At 42.7% G+C, this 20,432-nt stretch overlaps 1 protein-coding gene across 1 annotated transcript; it reads left to right on the forward strand.

Annotated features, from left to right (window-relative positions):
* Window positions 1-8,775: 8,775 nt before the first annotated feature.
* rnf26 (ring finger protein 26) lies at window positions 8,776-13,572 on the forward strand. The gene has a single exon (XM_072238786.1). It carries the CDS (start codon window positions 8,794-8,796, stop codon window positions 10,162-10,164), a length of 1,371 nt encoding a protein of 456 aa, XP_072094887.1. The 5' UTR covers window positions 8,776-8,793; the 3' UTR covers window positions 10,165-13,572.
* Window positions 13,573-20,432: the final 6,860 nt, after the last annotated feature.

Below are 20,432 nucleotides of genomic sequence, written 5' to 3' on the forward strand. Positions count from 1 at the left end.
CTGTTCCAAATTGCATATGAACTGACAAAGATATGCCTTTAACAATGTGTTCATACAGGAGATGGCCACTTATGCTTTCCTGCTCTCATCCTGAAGTTTTCAATGACTTCCAATTAACAGAAGCAATTCATCTAATAGCTTCACCTGCATGGTTTCAATGGTACAAAATCAGATCATCCCACACCTAATGATTGGTTTCAATTGCCTTAAAGTATCAGTTGAAGTTAAATTGTGAACAGGATCTATTTCTTGAACCTGGTTCTCATTTTAATAACTCCAGAATAATCCCCAAGATAATGTATCCAGACTTTCATCCGTTCTACAGTGTTCAAAGATCAAAGTAAATATATTATCAAAGGGTGGTTATGTTACCAAATACTACATTGAGATTCATTTTCTTGCAGACATTTATAGAAAAAACAAAATACTGTCGAATTTTGTTTAAAGCTATACAGAAATAAAGACCAATGTGCAAGAGACACACCGTGCAAATAAAAAATATTACTAAAAGCACAAGTTGTAAAGAGCCCTTGAAAATGAGTCTGTAGATCATAGAATCAGTTCAAAATAGTGGTGAATGAAATTGCTGAAGCTGGTTCAGGAGCCTGATGGCTGCAGGGTAATAATGGAGGGTGATCTAAGGCTTTGGTACCTCATGCCTAAAGGTAGTGAGAAGAGGGCATGACCTGGATGGTGGGGGTCTTATCAAAAATGTTGCTTTCCTGTGACAGTGCTCCACGTAAATGTGGGGAGGGCTTCGTCTGTGATGGACTGGCCTGTATCGACCGTAGCCATTAATTAGTAGGGTAGAACATGTTAATTAATGGAAATGTGGCAGAATAGATGTCTGACTGTTGAAAAGGGTCATAAATGAGTAACTCTTTGGCATAGCAAGCTGCACATCCAAGACCAGGAAGGAGGAGAGCAAGAGAATTAGGGATTTGAAACAATGGAAGAGAGAGGGGTGAAGAGACAGGGGAGGGATAGAGGAAGGAGAGAAAGATGTGAGGTGGGAACCAGGTAAAGGCGAGAAACAGTACAGAGGACGAGGAGTTAAAATGGAGAGGAAAAGCTGAAACTCCCTCCAAAGTTCCCAAAGTTACTGTAACTTGCCACCAACAGCCCTGCAATGGACATCTCTTTATTAGAGCCATTGCAGGGCACGGAGAATAAAAGACCTTGGGGCATGAGTCAAAGGCATGTCCAAGCTAGTACGTAGAGCTGAGGTGCATCAGTGTGCCAAGTTGGGTTTATTGCTATATGCCACAAGTACAGTGAGGTACAGTACAATGAAAAGCTTATTTGTAATAGAATCACAGGGATGTAGATACAGACAAATTGCATATAAAATTACACATGGTCATCATGGGGTGTGGTGATATCATGTGTAAGAACGTGATTGGACAGAGTCGGGAGCATGCGCAGAAGTGACAGAATGATGGAGAAGCTTGTATGTTAAGACGTGGCTACTGTTTGCTGTTAAATAAAAGTTCTAGTTATGTTCTTCCAGAATATGTGTCTTTATGAGTAACCCACGGTCCGTATAAAGAATTCAACATGGTGTCAGAAGTTGGTCTGGAAGAATAATTCGTTTTGCTAACAAGGGAGAAGTGAAGATAATCGAAAAAAAAGCCCAAACCTTTTCGTTGTTTGCTAACAGCTTTAAGAATGGAAGTTTTGCAACCTCCGAAAACACTTCAGCTGACTGGGAACATAGCTGAAAACTGGAAAAGATTTAAACAACGTTTTGAAATTTATTTATCGGCAATCGGAGCAGATAATAAAATGGAGGAAACGAAAGCTGCAATTCTACTCCACGTGATTGGGGATGACGCAATTGAGGTATATAACCATTTTACTTTTGAGAATGGAGATAATTTGAATCTAAAAGCGATAATGGACAAATTTGACGCATTTTGTATTCCGAAGTACAATGTGACGTGTGAAAGGTACAAATTATTTACCTGTCGGCAGAGAGCTGGTCAAACGATTGATCAATTTGTTACAGAATTAAGAAACCACAGTAAAACATGTGAGTTTGCAGAGCTGACGGACTCTCTTATTAAGGACAGAATTGTTTGTGGCATTCCGGATAATGCTCTGAGAGAAAGACGCTTAAGAGAACCAGAACGTAAATTTGGGAAAAGCTTTGATTCTCTGCAAAGCTTCAGAAACCGTAAAGTTGCAGGCTAAAGAGCTTTTTATTGAGACTGCAGAGTACACGCTGTGAATAACTGCGAACATTCTGTATTAGAAAAATAATGAAACAGCAACGAAACCGACAGAGAACAAAACGTCATCTGAAAGAAAAAACTTTGTGATCGCTGTGGGCAGGAGCACCGACCTAAAAAGTGTCTAGCGTATAGAAAAATGTGCAACAACTGTGCTAAGAGTAATCATTTTTCATGCTGTTGCAGAAGTAGAAAGGAAATAAAACATGTAAATGCAGTGCTTGAAAATGAACGTGAGGAGTTTTATATAGATGTGCTTTGTGAAAACAAATGGAGTAAGAATGATTGGCCATTGCAAGTGAACCAAAACATTATTCTGTTTAAATTGAATACTGGAGCACAAGTAAATGTTCTTGCAGAATCAGAGTTTAATGCATTAAAGCCAAGACCAAAGTTACATCAGACAAATATAAAAGTGACTGGGTATTCAGGTGCAGACATTCCAGTTAAAGGAACATGTGTGGCGAAAGTATCACACAAAAATATTGTGCACACGCTGTCATTTGTGGTGGTGCCGAAGAATGTACAGTCAATACTGGGCTTATTTGCCTGTGAGAGACTGAATTTGGTGAAAAGAGTTTTAGTCTTGGATAGTGACACGGAGTCAGAATACAGTGACTTGATGAAAGGGTATGAGGACTTGTTCAAAGGGCTTGGTTGTCTTCCAGGAGAGCACACGATTAAAATTGACAACACAGTGCCACCCGTAGTACATCCATGTAGAAAAGTGCCTTTTGCATTACGTCATCAACTGAAAACAGAGCTTGACAGAATGGAACGGTTAGGAGTCATACAAACAATTGATGGACCGACTGAATGGGTCAATTCGCTTGTCATGGTTGATAAGAAAAAATGGAAAACTGAGGATTTACTTAGATTCAAGAGTCTTGAATCGAGCCATTAAAAGAGAGCATTTCAAATTGCCTACTCGTGAAGAAATTATGTCACAGTTTGCTAATGCAAAGTGCTTTAGTAAATTAGATGCATCCTCTGGATTCTGGCAACTTAAACTAGATGAACTGAGTTCAAAGTTGTGTATCTTTAACACTCCTTTTGCCAGATATTGTTTCCTTCGGTTTCCGTTTGGAATTGCATCAGCTCCTGAGGTGTACCATAAAACCATTCACATGCGATATGAGCACATTGAGGGTGTGGATACTTCCATGGATGATATTATTGTTTGGGGATCATCTAAACAAGAGCACGATGCCAGACTTAGACAAGTCTTAGAGGCAACACACAAGGCAAACCTGAAGTTGAATAAAGACAAATGTCAGCTAGGAGTGACTGAACTTACCTTTGTGGGTGATATCAGCAGCAATGAGGGTGTGCGTCCTGATCCATTGACGGTTTCTGCTATTGAGAACATGCCAAGAAAACAATGTAAAAAGGATGTTCAAATGTTCATGGGAATGGTCAACTACATGGGAAATTCATACCCAATCTTTCGGAACAGCTTGCTCCATTGAGGCAGCTAACAGAAAAGAAAAACGAATAGAGCTGGAATCATGAACAGAAGGCATGGCAAAACCTCAAGAAAGTGCTCACCAAAGAACCTGTGTTGAAATTCTATGATGCTGAGAGACCCATCAAAATCTCATGTGATGCATCTCAAGCAGGCTTCAGGGCAGTATTACTCCAGAAACATGAGCAGGAATGGCTACCATTGGCATTTGCGTCTCGTTCATTATCTGATCCAGAAACAAGGTATGACCAAATTGAAAAAGAATTGCTCAGCATTATGTTTGCTTGTGAGGGATTTCATCAGTTTGTGTCAGGGTAATCTGTTGATGTTGAAACTGATCATAAGCCTCTGATTGCATTGTTTCACAAACCTTTAAGTGACTGTCCTTTGTGAATTCAGCGAATGATGATCAAATTGCAAAGATATGCATTGAATGTGTCATACACACCTGGAAAATTCATGAACACAGCTGACACACTTTCCAGAGCTGTGGATCCAACAACAAAAGACAGTCACAGGAACGCTGTTGATGTTCAGATATTTGTTGATATGGTCATAGAAACTGTACTTGTTGCTCCCAAAAAGTTGGAACTGCTGCGTCTGGAGACAGAGAAGGACAAAATTCTCAGTCAGGTTATACAATTGGTGATGGATGGATGGCCAGATAATAGGCATGACTATACCTCAGAAGTACAAGAATATTGGAACCACAGATCAGAACTGTCTGTTGTGGATGGGATATTGTACAAAGGTAGCAGAATTGTAATTCCTAAAAGTCTCCAAAAAGAAATGCTTGGGAAAATTCATGACGGCCACCTAGGTATTGAAAAGCGTAAGAGAAAGGCGCGGGAAGTGATGTTTCGGCCCAGGATGAATCAAGAAATTGCAGAATTGGTGTCTTCTTGTCAAATATGCTTTAAATACCAACCTAGCAACCCTAAGGAGCCACTGCATCCACATCCTAGTCCTCAGAGACCTTATCAGAAAGTAGGCGTTGATCTTTTTGTAACTGACAACAAAGCTTATCTATTAATAACAGATTACTACTCATTGTATCCTGAAGTGTGTGGTTTGAGCAGAACAACAGCAGAGAACATAATTACATGCATGAAATCAGTTTTTTCCAGACATGGTGTACCTGATGAAGTTTTCACAGACAATGGTCCACAGTTCAATGGTGAATATATGAGACATTTTGCTCATGAATGGGGCTTTGTTCATACAACATCTGGTCTATTTTTCCCTCAGTCTAATGGATTGGTTGAGAAGTCAGCAGGAATTATCAAGAAACTGACACACAAAGCAAAAGATAGTGGAGGTGATTTTTATAAAGCTTTGTTAGCCTATCGAAGTACCCCACTTGAATGTGGATTTTCACCTGCTCAGTTCTAGATGGGATACTGTTTGAGATCCAATCTGCCAATAGATGAGAGCCTTCTGAGAACAAAGGGAGGTGAACAAGTGAAAAGATAGAAAGATGAACATAAAGCAAAGCAGAAAACATACTTTGACAGATGTTCTCATCCATTACCTGAACTGCAGCAAGGAGATGAAGTAAGGATACAAGACAAGATGAACACATGGACACAGAAAGCTACAGCACTTGAAGAAGTACAACCCAGATCATACATGGTCCAAAGAGAAGAAGGAACAGTGTTAAGAAGAAATTGTAAAGACCTTAAGAAAGAGCCAACTTCAGAGTTTCAGTTAACTGATGCAGACCAGACGAAACAAGGAAATAACAACGAAACACAAGAACTGTGTGAACCACTTAGAAGGTCTACTCGTGTTCGTAAATAGAACATAGAACATAGAATAGTACAGCACAGTACAGGCCCTTCGGCCCACAATGTTGTGCCGACCCTCAAACCCTGCCTCCCATATAAGCCCCCACCTTAGATTCCTCCATATACCTGTCTAGTAGTCTCTTAAACTTCACTAGTGTATCTGCCTCCACCACTGACTCAGGGAGTGCGTTCCACACACCAACCACTCTCTGAGTAAAAAACCTTCCTCTAATTTCCCCCTTGAACTTCCCACTCCTTACCTTAAAGCCATGTCCTCTTGTATTGAGCAGTGGTGCCCTGGGGAAGAGGCGCTGGCTATCCACTCTATCTATTCCTCTTATTGTCTTGTACACCTCTATCATGTCTTCTCTCATCCTCCTTCTCTCCAAAGAGTAAAGCCCTAGCTCCCTTAATCTCTGTTCATAATGCATACTTTCTAAACCAGGCAGCATCCTGGTAAATCTCCTCTGTACCCTTTCCAATGCTTCCACATCCTTCCTATAGTGAGGTGACCAGAACTGGACACAGTACTCCAAGTGTGGCCTAATCAGAGTTTTATAGAGCTGCATCATTACATCACGACTCTTAAACTCTATCCCTCGACTTATGAAAGCTAACACCCCATAAGCTTTCTTAACTACCCTATCCACCTGTGGGGCAACTTTCAGGGATCTGTGGACATGTACCCCGAGATCCCTCTGCTCCTCCACACTACCAAGTATCCTGCCATTTACTTTGTACTCTGCCTTGGAGTTTGTCCTTCCAAAGTGTACCAACTCACACTTCTCTGGGTTGAGCTCCATCTGCCACTTCTCAGCCCACTTCTGCATCCTATCAATGTCTCTCTGCAATCTTTGACAATCCTCTACACTATCTACAACACCACCAACCTTTGTGTCGTCTGCAAACTTGCCAACCCACCCTTCTACCCCCACATCCAGGTCGTTAATAAAAATCACGAAAAGTAGAGGTCCCAGAACAGATCCTTGTGGGACACCACTAGTCACAATCCTCCAATCTGAATGTACTCCCTCCACCACCACCCTCTGCCTTCTGCAGGCAAGCCAATTTTGAATCCACCTGGCCAAACCTCCCTGGATCCCATGCCTTCTAACTTTCTGAATAAGCCTACCGTGTGGAACCACCAAAGAGACTGATAGAGACATGTTAAATTATTTATTTGTTCTGATCAATGTTGCTAATTGTTTTTTCTTTTTAAGGAAAATGTGGTGATATCACGTGTCACGTGTAAGAACATGATTGAACAGAGTCGGGAGCATGCGCAGAAATGACAGAATGATCGAGAAGCTTGTATGTTAAGACGTGGTTGCTGTTTGCTGTTAATTAAAAGTTCTAGTTATGTTCTTCCAGAATACGTGACTTTATGAGTAACCCACAGTACATATAAAGAACACAACAATGGTGGCAGAAGGGGTAAGTAGAGAAGAGAGGCAGTTATTGGGTCACTCAAGAGGTTACAGATGGAATCGGATGCATGTCAACTCTGGCAGGGTTTGCGGCCCATTACTTCCTACAAAGCGTAGCCTAACATTATGAACGGCAGTGATGTTTCACTCCCAGATGAGCTCAACGCCTCTTATGCTCACTTTGAAAGGGAGAGTAAAACGACAGCTATGAGGATCCCTGCAGCATTTGGGGACCCTGTGACCTCTGTCTCGAAGGCCAGCATCAGAACATCTTTCAAGAGGGTGAACCCATGCAAAGCGACAGGCCCTGATTGTGTACCAGGTAGGGCTCTGAAAACCTGTGCCAACCAGCTGACGGGTGCGTTCAAAGACATTTTCAGTTTCTCATTGCAACAATTGGAAATTCCCACCTGCTTCAAGAGGGCAACATTCATACCGGTGCCCAAGAAGAACAGGGTGAGCTGCCTTCATGACTATTGTCCAATAGCACTTAAATCTATGGTGATGAAGTGCATTGAGAGGTTGGTTATGACTAGAGATATATCAGCTAGTTGAGTGGTATCGCAGCAACAACCTGGCACTCAATGTCAGTAAGACCAAAGAACTGATTGTGGACCTCAGGAAGGGTAAGACGAGGGAACTCACACCAGTCTTCATTGAGGGATCAGAAGTGGAAGAGGGAACAATTTCAAGTTCCTGGGTGTCAGCATCTCTGAGGATATATCTGGGGCCCAACATGTCGATGCAGCTACAAAGAAGGCTCAGCAACAGCTATATTTCATTAGGAGTTTGAGGAGATTTGGTATGTCACCAAAAACAGTTGCAAATTTCTACAGATGTACCATGGAGAGCATTCTAACTGGCTGCATCACCGTCTGGTATGGGGGGTGGGTTGGGGGCTACTGCACAGGATCAAAAGAAGCCGCAGAAAATTGTGAACTCATTCAGCTCCATCATGGGCACGAGCCTCCCCAGCATCCAGGACATCTTCAAGGAGCGATGCCTCAGAAAGGGAGCATCCATCATTAAGGACCCTCATCACCCAGATCACGCCTTGTTCTCATCGTTACCATTGGGAAGGCAGTACCGGAGCTTGAAGGCGGCACAGGAGCCTGAAGACACACACTCAACAATTCAGGAACAGCTTCTTCCCCTCTGCCGTCCGATTTCTGAATGGACAGTGAACCCGTGAACAGTACCTCACTACTTTTTTTGCACTACTTCTTTAATTTAACTATTTAGTAATATATATTTATTATAATTCACAGTTTTGTTTCTATTATTATCTATTGAATTATATTGCTGTCGCAAAGACAACAAATTTCACGACATAGGCGGGTGATATTAAACCAGATTCTGATTCTCTAGCTTATTGTCAAATGTACACGTTCGGTGAGGTAGGGGTGCAATTAAAAACGTGCTCCAGCTGCTATACTTCACACAACGGGCCTTATGGTATGTGCCTGTGATGGTACTGCAAGTAAGTTTTTCATTGCACCCGTGGATAAGTTGCACTTCTACACACATGACAATAAATTCGACTTCGACTTTGCAACACACAAAATGTCGGAGAAACTCCGCAGGACAGGCAGCAACTCTGGAGGTAAATAAACAATACTTGTCCCGCGGAGTTAAGTAATATTGATGATGACGATAGTGAAATCAAGACCAAGCTAAATATGAAATCAATCTTTAGCTTGCTGCATTGCGAAGGGCTTTAAACGGGCCGGTGCCTGAGCTGCTCTCGGCGCTCGTCTGTGCTGCCTCGCCGCTCATCTCTTCGATCGGTTGCTTCGGGCTGCGTGTTTATGTTTGAATCGTGCTTGACGGTTGTGGCGGGGGCGGGTCTTTGGGGCTGCAGCGGTGGCTTTCTGGTCCACGCCATGGCCAGTCTCATTGTCGGCTTGGTCCGAGCCCTCGACTTGCTCTACTTCCTGCTGGACCTCAACTTCTGGCTAGTGTCCACGGTGGTGGCGGTGGTGTCGGCCCTGGTGCACCTGGCCCTCTCCATCCCCGCGGCTGCCGCCTATGTGCTCAGCCTCTGTTCCAACCTGCTTTGCCTATTGGCACTGGAGGCAGCCGAGCTGTGCCGCGGCGGCCTGCAGCTCGCCTTCAACCTGGTGTGCAGTCTACTGAGGGCGGTATGTGGCCTGGCCGAGAGTCTGAAGATGGTGGGGCACCTGATGTCCTACCTGAGCGTGCGGGGACGTGAGGAGCTGCAGCGGGGCCTCACCACTGCCTTCTGCTCCGGACACCTCTTCCTCAAGCAACTGTGGGATGCCGTGGGGATCCTGGCCAGCCTGGTAGCCTACTTGGTCAACACCATCATCAACATGTTCCTCATTGGGACACAGAACCTTTTGTCGGTAGTCGCAGTGCTGGGCGACCCTTTGGTGAAGGCTGCAGAGGCTCTTGCTTCCATCCTGACCTACCTATCCAGCAGCGTGGTGGGCAACGTGATCCTGCTCTGGACCCCTTGCCAGTTTGTGATTGAAGTGCTCATCTCTGTCTCCAGCGTCCTGGCGGACTTGTTTCTCTTAAATCTCTACGGCTTGGCAATCACTTTTATTGTCATTTCCAGCACAATGATCTACGCAAACCCAGAGATCGTGTTGAGGATTGTTAATCAAGTGAGTCTTCATTTAAATACTGCTCCAAATCTTAACCGGGTAAGGAGAGAGATCTTGCATTTCTGCACACTAGTAGTGACTAATGCACAGCTAATGGTAAATTCGGAGACCTGGCGGCGAGTGTACAGTCAACAGCTGCAGAGACTTAACCCAGGCTATGTGAATTTCTGGCCACTTGACCAAATAAGATGGATTCAGGTTTTTCCTGATAGGAACTCAGAGGACCAAACAGCTGTAGTACAACAACCAGTCAATATGCTGGAAGAAACAGAATCAAGCCGTGACCAAGGAGAGAACATTGCTGAAGAGCAACAGGTGGTTGTGCCTGAGACTCGTGCTAGTGGTCCAGAAACTGGAGATCAGCCTTTGCGACCAGAAGGCACCAGAGACAAGAATGACAATGTCCCTGCAGAGAATGACCTCTGGATGCTCTTGAGGGAGCAAGAAGAACGAAAGAAATGTGTCATCTGTCAGGACCAAGCAAAATCTGTGTTGTTGCTTCCATGCAGACACCTGTGTCTCTGTCAAGGCTGCACGGGTATCCTCTTGCAGCAGCCCGCCTATCAACACAATTGCCCTCTTTGCCGACAAATGATTTTACAAACTGTAGATGTATATTTCTGATCAACTGTTTGAAATAGCTTGGACAGGAAAAAGCCAGTGTAGCAGATTATTTTTTTAAAAAATCATGATAGATAAAAATATTTTGTTGTGGGTGGTCCAATGATGGTTTGGCAATCTGAGATTCAAGTTTCTATGCAGATCCTTAGCCATTGGTGTCAGAATGTAGATTTTTTTTCCATCCATGACTAATCTAAGTACTGCTATTCAAGAATGTTACATTAGTAATTTACTTCTATAAGGCATTGGGAAACCAAACTCACTGCTTCCTTTAATTATTTAAAAAAAAGAAATAGCCAACTTTTTAATAGGTTGTTTTTTCTGTCAGATGTGAATTTTTTTAATTAATGGTGAACTGCACAGGGGAGAGCCCAATAATCCTGCATTTCTGAGCTTCCTATAGGGTCCACCTATGTATAATTTTCTTATGTTTTTTTCAAAAAATGTGAATTATTTTGAGATAATGGACACTTATTTGTTTGCTGTTGTAATTAAAACTCATCAAAGATGGAATGGGGTTGCTGCAGATACATATTTGAGGCACTGGGTATGGATCTGCATCATTTCAGATCCATTTTTTTTGTTCAAACAATTTTTGTCTTGGAATGAGAACTTGAGATGGAATTGGAGATCTTGATGGTGAAACGTATCATGCATTAAATGATAAAGACATTGGTTAAACGAATAACAATCTTTCAAGTACCAAACGTTTACCACTGCAGAATATGGCTGAATAATGCATGCTTTCTGTTGCACAAGTATGACTTTTCAAAGTGACGTTCTTCATCTGCAGTAATATAAGTGGCAACAGTCGTGGTTTCTAACAGCACAAGTGTCTATTCCAGGATGAATAGCTAAAGTAATTTCTTTCTCATCTGGTGGATGGGAAGCCAGACAAGAGATGATTAATGCTCTAGCAACTATGTTTGGAGATCTTTGATGGCAAATGATGTTTGAGGTGTTCTTGTTTGTGCTAGGGACCCAAATTTTGCATGTGGTTCAGATTGGAAACACTTAGTGTAGATTTACTCTGTCAAGTACCATGCATTGGGTTTGCTTTCTGCAGATTATGGAATTTAAAGAGATGGATGAAACTTTTTGGGGATAACAGGTATTAGTAAGAAGAGAAGACAACAGCACATTATTTTTTTTAATGTCTTTTTAATGTGAATTTGGTGATAACAAGCACTTGGATTGTCTTAAACACATTGCAGAAGTATTGGGCATTTCATCTTCGATATGCTGTTCCACTCTCCAACCTTTTTTATATAATGTAGATGGAGATTTTGAACTTTGAATTCAAACCTTACCCCAAATTTGAGCACAAAAAGACCCAGCTTAGGGGTTATCAGGCAATGTCTGAGGAAAAAAATTATGCTTGAGTTAATCATCTTTCATTGGAGCTAAGGGGGGGGGGGGAATGAATAAGGTGAATTAAGGGGAAGAAAGAACACATTTAAAATCTGATAGTGGAAGGTGAGACAAATTAAATGATATAAAGATGGTGGTCAATCTTTAAAACTGGCAGAAAGGGTTGATGGCCACCAAAAAGCCCAGTAAGTTTTAACTCCCCTATTTCCTTACAACATCGGAAGACATTTTATTTTAGTCCATTGAGTCTTTGCCAGCCTTCTGAGCAATCGTACTTCCCTTCCATAATTTTCTCTGTAACTTATTTTCTACACATTCCCATCAAGTCCTATGTTTCTATCACTCACCTGTGTACTTGGGGTAACATATTCTGCAATTAACCTACCAGCTATACATCTTTGGAAGGAAATCACCATGGCTGGAGGAATCCCATGCACTGACAGAGAGAACATGTAGACTCCACACAGATGGCATCAGAGGCCCGGGTTGTTGGAACTGTGAAACAGCAGCAGTACCAGCTATATTATCGTGCTGCTCTTTATTTCCCTTGGCCTCAAGAGTAGACTCCAGCCTAGATGTCCTGTTGTTTTTTTTGTACTGAGTGGAGAACAAATGTGAAGAAATATATTTCCCACTACCCCTGCCCCCCACTTTCAATGAAGTGTAATGAAATCACTTCCAGCCATAGAGTTTTGAGGATTTTCTCCTAGTCCTTTCTTGTTGAATTATTTCTGCCCCCATTCACAAGCCAAGATGTGAATCTGGTCAGGAGTCACAGAAACATAGAAAATAGGTGCAGGAGTAGGCCATTCGGCCCTTTGACCCTGCACTGCCATTCAGTATGATCATGGCTGATCATCCAATTCAGAACCCTGTACCAGCCTTCTCTCCATATCCCCGGATCCCTTAAGCCACAAGGGCCATATCTAACTCCTTCTTAAACTGGCCTCAACTGTTTCCTGTGGCAGAGAATTCCACAGATTCACCACTCTCTGTGTGAAGAAGTTTTTCCTCATCTCGGTCCTAAAAGGCTTCCCCTTTATCCTCAAACTGTGACCCCTCATTCTGGACTTCCCCAACATCAGGAACAACCTTCCTGCATCTAGCCTGTCCAATCCCTTTAGAATTTTAGACCAACAATGTTAATTAATTGAGTATGACCTGGAGATGCTCGAAGCAGCACACCCAGCTACTCTCTCTTACTGAGCTGTTCCTACGCCCTGCACCCCCTATTAAAACAGGCACAATGGAATTAAGCCCCTACTCTGTAATCTGTTCATGTTTACAATGAATTTAGATCATTTTGACAAGCAGAATCTTAATTATTGCAGGTTTTGGGTTTCTATGCTATTTTCCTGGGACCTTGGAATGTAGTTGTTAATAGCAGTAAAGATTAGCTAAAATTCTTTAAGGTTCGTGTAACCGACTCAGTAAATAACTCAGTATTTTCTGACCCATGTCTAGGACTTAAAGGCTGTTTTATTTTTCCCATGGTTTTCCCAATAAAGATGTTGAGGCAGGAAATAAGTCATGCTAATTGAGGGCTTTTGATAATGAGGTACAGCATTGCAATTAACTTCAATGGTGATTATGGGAACATATGGTAACTCTCCCCCTCCCACTTTTGATAGCATCCAGTAGTTCTTTCTGAAGGTTGGATATTTGTGAACATTGGGTGAAAAAGTATTGAATGGGTCTGGACTTGAAGGATTTCTTTCCCCCTTTGTGGGCTGAGTGACTTCTTTTTAAATTGGGTGGTATATCCGTCAAGTGAGCCATTGGATATAGAGAACACTATATACTGCAGTTAATGATAGCTTGCTGTTTACTTCAGAAATACAAAATGAGTTAACAGAAATGTTCATTTGGTCAAAGATCTTCAAAGCAGCAACAGGGGTGCAAGAAGCATTCTGATATTTCTTTAATTTAGTTGCTGAATAGGTTGGCTAAAACTTGGTAACCATCATGTCATAATGCAATCAGTAGAAAATCAATCAGTGCATGGAGGCTGAATTTTTTTATATAAATAATGTTGGTTTTTTTTTTGTAAATTTGTGTTTTCTTTAATGAGTATTGTTTGTATGATCCGTAAAACGGACAGCTGCTAAGATCAGCTTCACTGGCTGCACTATGTTTAATTCAGTGAGCTGAATATGTAATTGTTTAAAATAAATCTATTTTTTATTGTTAGAGTCTAAAAACACGACAACACAGAAACAGTGCCTTCAGCCCATCTAATCCGTGCCAAACCATTAATCTGCCTACTCCCATTGACATGTACCTGGACCATCTCTCACCCATGGACTTAACCAAATTTCTCTTGAATGTTGAAATTGACCCCAGATCCACCACTTGTGCTGGCAGCTCGTTCCACACTCTCGCCACCCTCTGAGTAAAGAAATTCCCCCTCAGCTGTCCTTAAGCATTTCACCTTTCACACTTAACCCATGACCTCTAGTTCTAGTTTTACCCAACCTCAGTCAAAAAAGTCGGCTTGCGCTTGCCCTATCTATACTGCTCAGAATTTTGTATACTTCTATCAACTTTCCCCTCATTCTACACTCCAGGGAATAAAATCATTATCTATTCAACCTTTCCCTATTCCTCAAGTCCTGGCAACATACTCAAAATTTTTTTTCTGCACTCAAACTTATTTACATCTTTCCTGTAGGTAGGTGATCAAAACTTTACACAATACTCCAAATTGGGCCTCACCAACATCTTGTACAATTTCAACATAACATCCCAATGCTTGTCCTCAATACATTGATTTATGAAGGCCAATATACCAAAGGGTTTCTATTTAGCCCTATCTACCTGTGACACCACTTTCAACAAATTATGGACCTGTGCTGCCCTACCACTCACTGTGTAAGACCTACCTTAGTTGGTCCACACCAAAGTACAACACTTCACACTTGTCTGCATTAAATTTCATCCGAAGCGACTGAACCTTCTTGACTAACCTCCCATGCGGGACTTTATCAAAGGCCTTACTAATGTCCATGTAGACAACATCCACTGCCTTGCCTTCATCTTTCCTGGTAACTTCCTTGAAAAATTCTGATTAGCTAGATACGACTTGACATGCACAAAGTCATATTGACTATCCTAATCAGTCCTTGTCCATCCAAATACTTGTATATCTGATCCCTTGGGATACCTTTCAATAACTTGCCCACTACTGACGTCAGGCTCACTATCTTGTATTAATCCATCCTGGATTATTTTTAAAGCCTTTCTTAAACAATGGAACAACATTAGCTATCCTCCAATCCTCCGCACCTCACCCATGGCTAGGGGTGTTGTAAGTATTTCTGCCAGGGCCCCTGCAATTTCAGCAACCTCCTCCCAAAGCAAACTTGCTAGGCCCTGAGGATTTAGATACACAATTTGCCTCTAGACAGCAAACCCTTCCTACTCTGAAATCTGTATGGGGTCCATGCCCTCCATGCTACATATCCTCACATCAATAGACTATGTGTCTGTCTCCCAAATAAATACAGATGTAAAAAATTCATTAAAACCTCTTTCCTACCCCACCCCCCATCTCTTTTGGCTCCATGCAGATGTTACTTCTCTGAGCTTCCAGAGAACCAATTTTTCTCTTGCTATTCTATTGCTCTTATAATATTTGTAGAAGCCCTTTAGGATTCTCCTTCATCTTGCCTGCTAGAGCAACCTCATGTCTTCTTTTAGCCCTCCCGATTTTCTTCTTAAGTATTCTCTTGCATTTCTTTTACTCCATAAGTACTTCATTTGTTCCTGCCTGTGCAACTCCTGTTTCTTAACCAGGGCCTCAATATCTTCTGAAAACCAAGGTTCCCTAAACACGTTATTCTTACCTTTTATTGTGACAGAAGTGTGTAAACTCCGTACTCTCAAAATTTCGCTGTTGAAGGCCTTCCCCTTACCAAGTACACTTTGCTAGAAAACAACCTGTCCCAATCCATACTTGCCAGACCCTTTCTGATACCATCAAAATTGGCCTTTCTCCAATTTAGAATCTCAACCCGAGAACCAGACCTGTCTTTTTCCATAATTACCTTGAAACTAATTGCATTATGATCCTAGATACAAAGACTTCCTCTATGCAAACTTCTGTTACCTGCCCCATCTCATCCTGTAATAGGAGATGTAGTATCACACTCTCTAGTTGGGACCTCTGTACTGATGAAGGAAACTTTCCTGAACACACTTGACACTCTTTCCCATCCAGCCCTTTTACCGTATAGGGGTCCCAGTCAATATGTGGAAAACTGTAATCACCTACTATAATAACCTTATGTTTCTAGCAACAGTGCAATCTCTCTACAAATTTGTTCCTCTAAATCCTGTGGACTGTTGGGTGATCTGTAATGTAGCCCCATTAACATGGTCATACCTTTCATGTTCCTTAGTTTCACCCATAAAGCCTCACTAGATGAGTACTTCAATCTGTCCTGACTGAGTACTGCCGTGACATTTTCCCTGACTAGTAATGCCACCCCCTTCCTTTTGTCACTCCCGCTCTATCACATCTAAAGCAATGGAACCCTGGAACATTGAGCTGCCAATCATAGAGTCATAGAAAAGGACAGCTCAGAAATGGGCCCTTTGGCCTATGCAGTCTGTGGCTGAATCATTTAAGCTGCCTACTCCTATCGTCATGCACCTGAACCTTAGCCATCCATAGCCCTACTATCCATGTACCTATACAAATGGTTCCAAGGTTGTCAAGCCGAGGAGTGGTAGTGGGGACAAGCTCCCACTACCTAAAAGTGCTCCTCACGACATGCGCCTCAAATAGCCTCTGACAACCAAGGCCAACTCCTGGCCTTCTCGTGTGGCTTAGCCTCTGAGCCCAGTGGAACTGTTTCTACTGACAGGAGAAGGGGCGAAGGCAGGTCCTGGTGCCTTAAAACCAGTGCTTCGGATAGATGGAGCTCGTCAGCCTGGGAAGGCAGTCCATCTAAGAGAGGGAAAACTCTGATTTCAAACCACCGCTGCCTTGCGGCCATACCCACTGATGGGAAAGGCTTCGGGAGTAAGCCCTGAGGACAAATCCGGAGCTGGAGCCCCTAAGGCAGTCTGATGTTGCCTTCAACCTTGTTCTGGCAACTCCTGCGACGACACTGGTGCCAAGCTGTATCGGCCCTTGGACAACATCAGTGTTGTGGAGAGGGGAGACTTGCTGCATGGGCAACTGCCGGTCTTCCATGCAACTTTGCCCAGGCCTACGCCCTGGAGAGGACACTCCAGCGTTGCCTCACCACGACGGCACAACAGGGAGACTGAAGCTAGACCTTCCAGGCGCAGATCCATGGTCTCGCGAGACTAACGGATGCCACCACCATACAAATTCTCTTAAATGTTGAAATCGAGCTTGCATCCACCACTTACGCTGGCAGCTCATTCCAAATTCTCACCACCCTCTGAGTGAAGACGTTTTCCCTCATGTTCCTCTAAAATATTTAATCTTTCACACTTAACCTATGACCTGTGTTTGTAGTCCCACCCTACCTCAGTGAAAAAGCCTGCTTGCATTTACCCATCTATACTCATAATTTTGTATACCTCTATCAAATCTCCCCTTAGTCTTCTACTTTCCAAGGAATAAAGTCCAAACCTATTCAATCTTTCCTTATAACTCAGATCCTCCAGTCCTGGCAACATCCTTGTAAATTTTCTGTGAGCCTTTCAACCTTATTTACATCTTTCCTGCAGGTAGGTGACTAAAACTCCTTACAATACTCCAAACTAAGCCTCACTAACGTCTTGTACAACTTCAACGTAACATCCCATTTCCTCTGCTCGGTACTTTGATTTATGAAGGCCAATGTGCCAAAAACTTTCTTTATGACCCTATCTACCTGTGCTGCCACTTTCAATGAATGGTGTACCTGTATTCCCAGATCCATTTATTCTAATGCGCTCCTCAGTGTCCTACCATTTACTGTGTAAGATCTACCCTGACTGGTCCTACAACACCTTGCACTTGTCTGCATTAACTTCCATCTGCTGTTTTTCAGTCCATTTTTCAAGCTGGTCCAGATCCCATTGCAAGCTCTGATAGTCTTCCTCGCTACACCCATAAAATACTGGAGGAACTCAGCAGGCCAAGCAGCATCTATAGAAAAAAAAAAGTACAGTTGGCATTTTGGGCCAAAACCCTTCGGCAGGCTGCCTGAGTTCCTCCAGCATTTTGTGTGTGTTGCTCGGATTTCCAGCATCTACAGATTTTCTCTTGTTTGTAGTTTTCCTCGCTGTTCACTACACCCCCAATCTTGGTGTCATCTACAAATTTGCTGACCCAGTTACCAAATTATGATTTAATCATTGATATTGATGACAAACAGCAATGGACCCAGCACTGATCCCTGCAGCATTCCACTAGTAAGAGGCCTCCAGTCAGAAAGGCAACTATTTATTACCACTCTCTGGCTTCTCCCACGAAGCCAATGTCTAATCCAATTTACCACTTCATCTTGAATGCCAGGTGAATGAACCTTCCTGACCAACCTCCCAAGTGGAACCTCATCAAAAGCCTAGCAAAAGTCCATGTAGATAACACTAACTGCTTTGCCTTCATCAACTTTCCTGGTAACTTCCTCAAAAAAACTATAAGATTGGTTAGACACAACCTACCATACATAAAGTCATGCTGACTATCCCTAATCAGTCCCTGTCTATCCAAACACTTGTCTATACAGTCCCGTAGAATACTTTCCAATAACTTCCCCACTACTGATGTCAGGCTCACAGGCCTATAATTCCCTGGTTTATCTTTAGAAGCTTTCTTAAACAGCAAAATAACATTAGCTATCCTCCAATTCTCCAGCACCTCACCTGCGGCTTAGGATGATTTAAATATCTCTGCTAGGGCCCCTGTAATTTCTGCACTTGCCTCCCACAGGGTCCAAAGGAACATCTTGTCAGGCCCTGGAGATTTATCCACCCTAATTTGCATCAAGACAGCAAATACCTCCTCCTCTGTAATCTGTGTAGGGTCCATGACTTTGCTGCTGCTTTGCCTCACATCTGCAGACTCTATGTCCATCTCCCGAGTAAACACAGAAGCAAAAAGGCTCCATGCATAGATTACCATTCTGATCTTCCAGGGAACCAATTTTGTCCCTTGCAATCCTTTTGCTCTTAACGCATCTGTGGAATCCCTTAGGATTCTTCTTCACGTCTGCTAAGGCAACCTCATGCCCTTTAGCTCTCCTGAAGTGTTCTCTTGCATTTATTATACTCCAGAAGTACCTCATTTGTTTCTACCTGCCTATATCTGCTATGCACCTTTTTCTTTCTTAACTTGGACCTCAATATATCTTGAAAACCAAGATTCCCTCAACCTGTTATCTTTACCTTTTATTCCTACAGGCACATACAAGATTTGTATTCTCAAAATTTCACTTTTGAAGGCCTCCCACTTACCAAGTACACCTTCCCAATCCACACTTGCCAGGTCATTTCTGATACTATCAAAATTGGCATTTCTGCACTTAGAATCTCAACCGGCAGATCAGACCAATCTTTTTCAATACTTACTTTGAAACTAATGGTACTATATCATTAGATGCAAAGTATTCCCCATACACAAACTTCGATCACTTGCCCTGTCTCATTCCTTACTAAATCAAGTATCGCACACTCTCTCGTTGGGACCTGTATGTACTGATTAAGGGAACTTTCCTGAACACATGTGACAAACTCTATCCTCTCTAAAAAGGATCCAGTGCTTTCCCAGTGTTTCTGATGAATAAACTCTTCTTGGGCTTCCAGCCGGGTTAAGGTGTCAATTATAACTGACATTTCGAAGACAAACTCTGCCATCTTCATCAGGGGTCCTATCGTATCTAGGATAGGACTATCACTTTTGGGTGTTCTGTAATATAGCTCCATTAACACGGTCATACCATTCTTATTCCTCAGTCCCACCCTTAAAGCCTCACTCACTGAGTTCTCTAGTCTGTCCTGACACAGCACTGCCAAGACATCTTCCCTGACTAGTAAAACGACTCCTCCCTCTTTAATCCCTCCTTCTCTGTCACATCTAAACAATGGAACCCCAGAATACTGAGCAGCCAATCCTGCCACTCCTGAAACCAAGTCTCACTAATGGCTACAATATCATAATTCCATGCCCTGAGCTCATCTGCTTTTCTTTCAATAATCCTTGTATTGAAGTATACACAGCTCAGAACATTAGGCACACCATGCTCAACCTTTTGATTCCTGACTTTGAGGTCTTGGCAACATATGACCATATAACAATTACAGCACGGAAACAGGCCATCTCAGCCCTTCTAGTCCGTGCCGAACTCTTACTCTCACCTAGTCCCACCGACCTGCACTCAGCCCATAACCCTCCATTCCTTTCCTGTCCATATAGCTGTCCAATTTAACTTTAAATGACAACATCGAACCTGCCTCAACCACTTCTGCTGGAAGCTCATTCCACACAGCTACCACTCTCTGAGTAAAGAAGTTTCCCCTCATGTTACCCCTAAACTTCCTCCCTTTAACTCTCAACTTATGTCCTCTTGTTTGAATCTTCCCCACTCTCAATGGCAACATGTCTTCACAACCTCTCCACTATCTGCTCTGAAGCTCTGGTTCCCATCCCCTTGCAACTCTAGTTTAAACCCCCACCCTCCACCCCTGTGTAACACTAGCAAACCTTCCCGCTAGGATATTGGTCCCCTTCTAGTTCAGGGCAAACTGTCTCTTCAGTACAGGTCCCATCTTTCCTGGAAGACAGCCCTATGATCCAAAAATCTGACACCCTCCCTCCTGTACCATCTCCATAGCCACATGTTAAACTTTATGATCTTCCTAGTTCAGACCTCACTAGCATGTGTAGCAATCCTGAGATCCCAACCTTGGAGGTCCTGTCTTCTAACTTAGCACCTAAC

Source organism: Mobula birostris, chromosome 20 (assembly GCF_030028105.1).
Source record: "Mobula birostris isolate sMobBir1 chromosome 20, sMobBir1.hap1, whole genome shotgun sequence".
Taxonomy (NCBI): Eukaryota; Metazoa; Chordata; class Chondrichthyes; order Myliobatiformes; family Myliobatidae; genus Mobula; species Mobula birostris.